Here is an 8,850-nt window from a genome sequence, read left to right on the forward strand (position 1 = left end):
GGCAGGCTCCTGCTTTGAGCAGTCGGGCTGCCGTCTGGAACGGCCTCTGAACCCCAGCTTCCAGTTTCAGGAATGTGTGCTCCCTCTGCCCTGTGCCGGGCTGAGGCCGGTCTTTGCGGGGACACTTGGAAGGGGGACCCTTGTGGTAAAGATGTTAACAAGTGCGTAACTAGCCCGTATACAAGAATAAAGTACTTCTCGAGTCCTTGTAGAAAACAGGTCACACGGTCGCTGTAATCGTATTTCAGTAAAGCGGCTCCTAGGCCTTGTGTAGAGTTTGCCGCAGGATGATGAAAGTTTCTAAAACCTTGCCTGGGAAGAGGCTGTTTGCTAATGCTCTCGGGCCCCCGCCCAGCTCACGCCTTATCGCCCCTTCAGCTCCGTTAGCAGAGCAGAGTCCCTGCTGCAAGCACCTCGGGAGCGTTCTGAGCACGCCCTTCCCCAGTGTGGAGCACAGGTTCCATCCCTGACCTCGCACGGCGGGCACCCCTGAAGAAAGGACCCCGGCATCCCAGAGCCGAGAAATAGGACAGTTGATTAGTCCACATCTCCCCACCACAACCCAGGCGCCCCTAACTCCCCGAACACCACCATCCCAGAGCTGGGGGTGGCTTCGCGTGGAGGCTTCCCTGGCAGGCCCCCACCCCTGCCATGGTCTTCGCATGGTCCAGGGCCCCCCTGGGGCGGGAGGCCACCCTCCACCTCCCCTCCCCCAGTCCACTGCTCGCCATCCGCAGTGGGTCTGGGTGAAATGATGAAGATCCGTTATTTTAAGGTCTGCCCTTTATAACTCTTTATAACTCTGGATAGTCGCGTAGCACGAGAACTCTGAAGTACTTGAGCATCTCATCCAGTCAGTTATATATATAAATACATTCCATCTGGCAACATGACACAATAAATACTTCAACAAATTGTGGTATAATACACTTAGGTTGAGCAAAGGAAAGATCTGTGGCTTTTTCAAGGGTGAAGGAGAACTTCTTTGAAGTATCTGCGCCCGCTGGGTGCAAAGTGAAATCCAGAGAAGGGTGTGGCCCCACAGCCCTTATCAGAGTGCTTCCCGGTAGGGCGGATTCGGGCCCTACTGAGAATCGCGCCGGGCCTGCCAAGGGCACCACGTGGCTCCCTACGTGTGGGGCGCCTGGGCCCCCCCCCAGGCCGGGAGGGAGGGAGAGAGGGAGTGGGCTCTCAGTGGAGAGGGACGCTGTAGGCTCTGGGGGTCCGGCAGACCTGGCCGCAGTCACCTGCTCCGCCTGAGGCCAGCTGGTCAGTCCCAGTGACTGTGGCCACTGCCCTGTTCTCTGGAGGCCTGGACACACCCCAGTCAGACCAGCCTGGCCTCCAGGACACCTTGTGGTACCATGTCCCTGCAGCCACGCAGGGGGTCGGGGGGGCCTACACCTTGGAAGGAACCTGCTGCAGGTGGATGCCCGTTTCCCCTGCCAGGACACGCCCCCCCCCCCCCCCCCGCCCCGGTCCCACCACTGCTACAGCATCACGGTGGACTCGGGATCCAGATCTTGGGGAACCAAGACCAGCTTTCTGGGCACCATCTCCATCTGTCTTTTCTCCACCTGAGCTCAGGGCTGCATGTCTCCCCAGGGGGAAGACACATGGGAGAACCACAGAGCTGGCTGGACCCCGCGGGGCCACGGGTGGGCAGTGGGAGTTGTTGGCTCATGGGAAGCCTCTGCTTTATCTGTTCAGATGGATGGGCAGGGCCTGCTCGTCTCTGATCTGCAAAGATGTTCTAGATCTTTCGTTTGGTGGCTGGGTCCCCACGGTGAGTCAGAGCCTCCTAGGGGATGGGAAGAGGGACCTGTCTAGGACAGGCTTTACAGCAGTGGGGGGGCCACAGGGCGCTCTGCAAAGGCCATCTGCAGGGGGAACTTACGAGTTCTCTGTCCCCCCACAAGCCCCTTTCCAGTGTCACTCTGGCGCCCAAGGCTGCTGTGCCAAGGGGCCGTGAGACTCTGAGTCCTGTGGTCACTGCAGGAGGTCCAGGCCAAAGGCACCGGTGGGGAGAGGCAGGTGGGGACCAGGAGGCCCCAGGTGGAGACGAGGGGAGGGACGGGGAGGCTGCTGTGCGGGCCCAGCACGCTCTCCCTGGGAGGCCCTCTGGCCGGTGCAGGCTGCCCCTCCTCCCCGCAGGGCATCCAGGCAGGTGACCAGCCTTTCCCCTCCGTGCTGGCGTTCCGGCAGCCCACAAAAACACTAAAAAATGAAAAAGGTGGGGCTGGGCCAAGGCAAAGAGGCTGAGGCCATCTGGGCAAGCTGCCCTATAGGCCAGAAGGGGAACCGGTCTGCAACCAGGAACAAAAGCAAGTCCTCCTGGACACTGAGCCCGCTAGAAACATGGGCTGAATAACAGCCCAACGGGGCTCTTCTCCTTTTGAAAGACGGCACCCTGAAATCCCTCCTGGTTCTGGGACTGCCCGTTTGCGTGTCCCCTCCCCGGGCTGCCGGTAGTCGGCCACCTCTGGGCTGACCTGCAGTGGCCAGTGCGGGCGGCTCCAGTGGGCTTCGTCCTGCGTGTGGCCTCCGCCACCCCAACACCGCCCAGAGAATGTTCGGACCCCACTTCCGTTCACCGGGCGAAACGAAGGGCGCGGTGTGGCCGCTCACACGCCAAGGAGGACGGCGCTGAAGTGGGAGCCGCTGTGCACCGTGAGGGCTGAGCCACTGGCGTTGTCCAGGAAGACGGAGGTGTACTGGCCTGTCTGCAGGGAAGGCCATAGTCAGCCCGGGTTCTGCTGGCCCGCACGTGCGCCCCACACACAAGCAGACCAGCCCCCGAAGCTCTCAGGACCAGGGCCGGGCTGGGCCGGCCTCGCCCTCAAACCCGGCGCCTCTGACCCCTCTTCCAGGGCTTTCTCCCCGGCTCGCTGCTCCCATAGCTCACGTGTGTCTGGGTGAGCCTCTGCTCGGGGCCAGCAACAGGTTCAAGACCCAAAACAGGTTTCTCTGCTGCATGTGGTTCTCCAAACTGGGGTGAGGGTGGCCTCCAGCCATTTAGCAGAGCCTTCGTGGGCCCGGGACCCTGGCCTGCCTGCTCCAAGTGTGGTCCACATAGCGACAGCGGCACATTCCCTGAGAACTCCCAGAGAAGCAGAACCTGGGGGCCCACCCACCTTCCGCATCTTAGGACCCCAGGTGGACCATGCGGCCCCCAGCAGTACCTGGGGCCAGACCCTTGAATGCCTTCCAGCACCCACAGCCAGCCGGACTCAGCCGGCCCCCGATTCCACATGGCGTGAGCACATTACTTAACCCTTCTCCGCCTTAGTTCCCTTATTTAGAAACAGTGGAAACGCTGTACGTCAGCTGTACTTCAATAACATTTTCTTAAAAAAGCAAAAAAGTACTACCGACTTCAAAGCACTATGATAATAAGCAGATAATTTACGTAAAGAGCTTAGAACAGGGCCTGGTGTAGTGCTGTGGAAGGGCCCGCTGTGATTCCATACACCCGCACTTCAGTGTTTTCTTGTTCAGTAAATCCCACCTTCGCAAGGTTTCTCGATCCCTTGCCAAAAGCCCCCCAGTGCCAGAAAGAGACTGTCAGGTAGGGTTCTGTGTAGAAGGTAGGCCTCCTGCTTCCCACAGTCTCAACAGGCCCAGGCCAGCGTGGAGCGGACCTCCGTTCCCTCTGCCACCAGCCCCTACACAGAGCACCTGCCCTCAGTGTGGGATGATGGGCAGGTCTGACTGCAGACTGAGCAGCGAAGCGCCTGCTGAGGAGGACCGGCCAGCGCTTGGGGGAAGCGTGAGCCTGCGTGAACCCCCTGGTGTGGCCCGCAACCTCTCCCAGGCCCGGAGTCTGCCGGCACTGCTCCCAGAGATCCAGAGCCCCCATCAGCACCCCTCCCTTCCAGGTCACCCCCCAGTCGTGCCCAAGCCTGCCCCACGCACCTGCAGGTACAGAACGCCATTGACCGAGATGGTGAAGAGCTCACTGCTGCCCTCCAGGCCCATGACAGCCTCCAGGGAGCTGTGGCCGAAACAGAAAGAGGATCAGCCCACACCCCCAGGCTCCACCAACCTCACCCACAGATCACCCCAGCAACCAACACGGGCCCAGCTAAGTGCAGTGGTAACAACTGTCTTGGCCAGATGTTCTGGTGGAGGTGGTGGCTGAACTGGATCCCCAAGAAGAGTCAGGACAGTGTCCACAGGGCCAAAGGGGTTCTGCGGGTGCCGGGAAAGGCAAGCCGGGGCCCGGGCCAGGGGCTGAGAAGTCCTGGCTCTGCTGGAAACAGGACATGGGCTGGGCTGGGGCCGGGTGGCAGCAACTGACGCTAAAATGTGGGTTCAGGCCTCCGAACGCAGGATGAGAAGTTCTGAACTTGATTCCCTTCTACAGCTGTTGTGGGGTGCCTGGGCTCCGCTGGGGGTTCAGAGGCCCAGCCGCTGCCCTCGGGGGCCACAGGTGCGAGGAAAGGGGGGTGCGATCATGTCAGGGAGCCCACGGCCACGAGGAGAGAGACTGGTGGTGGGCTGCAGTGGTCAGGAGAGGCCTCTCCGAGGAGGAACCACTGGTGCCTCTGGGTGACAGGCCCCTGCAGGGGTGAGGGGAGCCCGAGGCTGGGAAGCGGTGGGTTAAGAACAGGGAGCCCCCGCTGCCGGGAAGGGAAGGCCTGCTGCCAACCCCTGCTGGCACTGGGAGGCCAGGAAGAGGTGTGGGATCGCCCGGGGCCACGGTGCGGCGGCGATGGGCGGGCGATGGAGGAGGGGGTCTGTCCAAGCCAGACGGGGCGCGGGTGGGGGCCACGTGGGGGCGGGTCTGGCGCCGGGGTCCCCCCCCCCGCGCCCACTCACGCGTTCCGCTGGCACCGGGACTGGATGCAGATGAGCAGGCGCAGGCGGTCCCGGGGGCGCGGCGGCCCCCGCCTGGGCTGCTCGGCGAGCGCTGCGGGGCAAGGCGGGGCGGTCACGGGCGGCCGGGGGCCACGCGCGCTGGGGCGGACCCCTCCCGCCCCGGGCCTCACCCGCGTGCAGCGTGGCGGCGAGCGCGTAGAAACCGGCGACGGGCGCCGTGTACTGGCCGCTGGTCAGGTTCAGGCCGGGGCCGCGGCGGAAGGCGCCCTCGGCGTCGGGCTGCGGGGCGCACGGAGGTCAGTCGGGGCCCGCCCGCCGCCCGCGCCCCCCGCCCGCCGGCCCGGACTCACCAGGTAGTAGCCGCCCAGCTCGTGCAGCGCGCGCCGCTCCACCGACGCGTCCCGGCGCAGGCGGCCGTGGAAGGCGGCCTCGACGCGCGGCGCCCGCGGGCCCGGGGCCGGGGGGGCCGCCAACAGCGCCAGCACGCCCGCGTCGCCCGCCGCCGCCTCCTCGTTCTCCCGGATGGCGGCCGTGCCGTCGGCGGGGCCGCGCGTGCAGGGCTCGGGCTCCGTGCGCTCGCGCTGCCGCACCGCGCCTGCCGCAGAGCCAGCCGTGGCCGCGCCCGCCCGCGCCCCTGCCCCTCGCTCGGAGCCCGCCCTGCCGAGCGCCGGGAGCCCGCTGCCCACGGCAGCCGACCGACGCGCCGTCCCCGCCCGGGGATCCGCGCAGACCCCTCCGGGGCTGCAGGGCCCGCAGGCCCCGCTTGCCGAGCCCGCGCTGCTGCCGCTTCCCTTCAGGCTTTGGCTAGCAGGGAGCTCGCGGTACCCTGCCCTGCCCCACGCCGCCCGGGCTCTCCCGCCTCACCCCGCCAGCCGCCCCACGCCTCCCCCGACGCTGCTGTCCCCTCCGCTTCCAGTTCTCCTGTGCCCGGAGCGCAGTCGTGTAAGCGGCCCTGCTCACTTCTGCAAGGCAGCTGCGTAAGGAAGTACTGCGCGGGGTTCTTTAGCTTTCCGAAGCTGGTCTTGTTAAATAAACAGTACAGAATTGAACGGGGGAAAGGCTCTCTTAGTAGTTCTCATAATAAAGTGAACTCTGGTAAACACAGTGAACATGCAGGGCCAGCTCCTGGGCAGGACAGCTCGGCTCAGCTGTCCGCCCTCCCCCTGCCGCCTCCAGCTCAGCGGCCCCAGCTTGGGCCGCACCTGCGCTGCCCACTACACGCTCCTTCCTGCCCCCCGTGGGGCTCTTGGCCGTCCGCTGACACCTGCCCCGGGAACAGGCAGGGACACGGTGATCCAGGGGAAGAAGTTGGGGTCTCAGTTGGGGTCTCCCCATCCCAGGGGACACCCGTGTCACCTGGGGTGAGTCTCAAATCCCCATGGTTTCTTTGTGATCAGAAGAGCACTTTGCAAGGTTAAGGACCTCGGATCCCTTCCCGACGATCCTCACTTGGCCGGGGTTGGGTGCAGGTGTCCTGGCCTTGGCTGGGCTCACCTGACTCCCAGAGGGGGCATGGGTGCTGCTCCCTGAGCCCCCACGGAACACTGAGTGCCAAGTCCACCTTCTCTGTGAAGCCTCCTTCTTGCCACACTCCTGCCAACCCCCGCCCCTGAGCCCAGCACAGAGGGGCCTCCTTGAGTGCCGGCCGATGGGGGGATATCTAGCCATCTCGGCTCCCCCAGGAGACCCTCCCGCAGCTGCACGCACACCGAGGGGGTGTGTGCCCCCACAGGTGCACTCCCCCTACCTTTCAGCAGCAGCTGGAACTCCTTCAGCAGTACCTCAGGAGGGATGATGGGGCCAGGGGGGCCCTGGGGGCCGGGGGGCCCTGGGGGCCCTGGCAGGCCAAGCTGAAAAGGAACCTCAGCAGTGAGGCTAACTGAGCAGGGAGGCAGGGGACTGCTGGGACCCCTTTGCAAGCTCTTGCCACTAAGAGGCAGGCAAGAGGGGGTCCTGCTTTGACCTGTGGGGCAGAGGTCAGCCTCTGGGCCTCCGACTCCTCTGCGGAGACAGTAAGGCTCCGCTTTGAAAGCCACCAGCTCTGAGTGTGAGGACTGGATTGTGCCTGAGGCCCAGGGCCGGCTGGGGTGGTGGGCCCCTGGGGGGGGGGCGCTCCAAGCAGGCAAGGACCCCAAGTGGGGACACAGAGGTGTTCCCGGATGGAGGGAAAGAGGGAGAGAGGGACACCGCAGGTCAGCCGAGGTCAGCAGGTTCTCACTGTGCCTGGCCCTGCGCTGGGGCCTGGGGCCCTCAGGGAGCCCACCTGGGCAGGGGTGGGACCCCAACACAGGAGCAAGTCAGTCCCCCGCAAGGAAGGGCACAGGGCAGCCCCAGCTTAGCTTGGGGTGGGGCCAGGTGGCTCCAAGGGGTGGCAGTGAGGCAAGGCCAGAGCCCGGCACTCCAGTGTTGGGGCCGACCCGGGGCAGGGAGAGGCCAGCCCTGGGGGGGAGGGGGTGGCAGAGAAGCCCAAACCCAGTGTGAGCAACACAGCCTTAGCCAGAGCTCCCCATCCCAGGGGACAGGTAGACATCAGGACCAGGTGCCAGGGTTCTGGCTAGGCTGAATGACAGTTGGAACCCCACAGCATGCAGGGTCCCCAGGCTCCCCACCTCCTGGGAGCCAGACGGTGTGTCACTCCAGCCCCACTGCAGCCCCCCAGCTCGGTCCCTGACTGCCCCCCTAGGCCAGCCCAGGCCTCCCTCACTAGGATACAGAGGGAAGAGAAAGGGGGGTGGCTGATGGGGTTGCCTAGCTTTCTAGGGGTGCAGGAAAAATGATAGGTACAAGCCTCAAACTCAGGGTCGCCTGGGCCCCCCCAGCTTGGCCCTTTCTGTGCTCTCTGACCCCAGGCCAAGGGGGAGGGTCTGTCCTCGCTGGCAAGGCTCAGGGTGCGCCAGTGGGGCTGGTGAGGGGTGCAAGGGGGTGGTGGTGGTGGGCTGGCAGTGCATGGAGGGCCCGCAGGTGGAGGCCCCCTGCTTGCCGTACCCGCCCCCCACAGGAAACACACACACAGAGCTGGGGCTCTTGTGCTCACCTTCAGCTTCCTGGCCTTGCCTCTGCCTCCCCTCTTGCCGTTGACACCTTTGTCACTCTGCCTGATGAAGAGCATCCAGGCATCCCTGGGGTCGAAGTTACGTGCTCCCTCGGTGGTGGGCTCCTGGAACACAGCCGGCCCCCGGGTTGGTTCGCCTCCCCCAGTGGGTGCCCGCCAAACAGATGGAACTTTTCAGGACGTCACCGTGCGGGACGGGCCTTCAGCGCCCTCGGACCCCTGTCCTTGTCAACAGCGGTGCCCTCCAAGGCAGCACAGCCCCCCATCCGTGCTTCCCTCCCTCCTGACGCATGCAGGACGGCCAGGCCACACCACGGCCGGGGTGCTGTGCGAGAAGACTTTGTGGGTGGAGGAAGATGGGGTGCAGAGCTCCAGAGCAGGTGAGAAGTGAGAACCCTGGCGTGGCTGGGCCGCCTGGCCTCTTGTGGCCTCCCTCCGTGGGAGCTGCAGTGAACACACCACCCTGGGAGACTCACCAGGAGGATCGGACCAACAGACTCACAAGTGCCAGGGAAGAGGCGACTGTGACCATCAGGGCCCCCTGTGCGGCCCCCACTGATGTTCCAGGGACGCCCATTTCGGCCCTTGGGGTAGCCGCAGCTTGCGGTACAAGATGGTTGGAGGGCTGGTGGCCTTGCACTGCTATGTTATGACCCAAGGCCCCTGCATTGAGTCACTCGGCTTCTCCAGGACTCCAAAACAAGGACAGTGATGATTCCAGAAACATCCATTCCCCCACATGCTGCATTCTGACCAGTCCTCATACTGAGGAAAATTCCAGGAGGTGCCTTCCAGGGAGAGGCCTTTGGCCCATTAGTCAGTGGACTTCAGGTAGTCTGGGCTCTAGGCAAGGCCTCCAGCTGGGAAGGAAATCAGCTCGAGGGCTCAGATGAGGGCATGAGCACCAGTGCAGGTGGCCGATGGAAGGACCCGGGGTTTTCGAGCTGGCCAGGACCTTCCGGCAGAGCCAGGGCCAG

General features: G+C 64.5%; 1 protein-coding gene across 1 annotated transcript in view; it reads right to left on the minus strand.

The window, feature by feature from the left end:
• Positions 1-2,409: 2,409 nt before the first annotated feature.
• Positions 2,410-8,850, minus strand: part of ERFE (erythroferrone) — an 8,350-nt gene continuing 1,909 nt past the window's right edge. The window contains exons 2-8 of the mRNA XM_032407475.1: positions 7,856-7,978; positions 6,569-6,671; positions 5,172-5,416; positions 4,992-5,100; positions 4,822-4,912; positions 3,916-3,994; positions 2,410-2,723 (exon numbers count right to left, since the gene is read on the minus strand). Coding sequence (XP_032263366.1) covers positions 2,625-2,723; positions 3,916-3,994; positions 4,822-4,912; positions 4,992-5,100; positions 5,172-5,416; positions 6,569-6,671; positions 7,856-7,978 — 849 coding nt within the window. The 3' untranslated portion in view covers positions 2,410-2,624. The remainder of the gene's footprint in view (positions 2,724-3,915; positions 3,995-4,821; positions 4,913-4,991; positions 5,101-5,171; positions 5,417-6,568; positions 6,672-7,855; positions 7,979-8,850) is intronic.

Source organism: Phoca vitulina, unplaced genomic scaffold (genome assembly GCF_004348235.1).
Source record: "Phoca vitulina isolate PV1807 unplaced genomic scaffold, GSC_HSeal_1.0 scaffold1, whole genome shotgun sequence".
In the NCBI taxonomy this organism is placed as follows: Eukaryota; Metazoa; Chordata; class Mammalia; order Carnivora; family Phocidae; genus Phoca; species Phoca vitulina.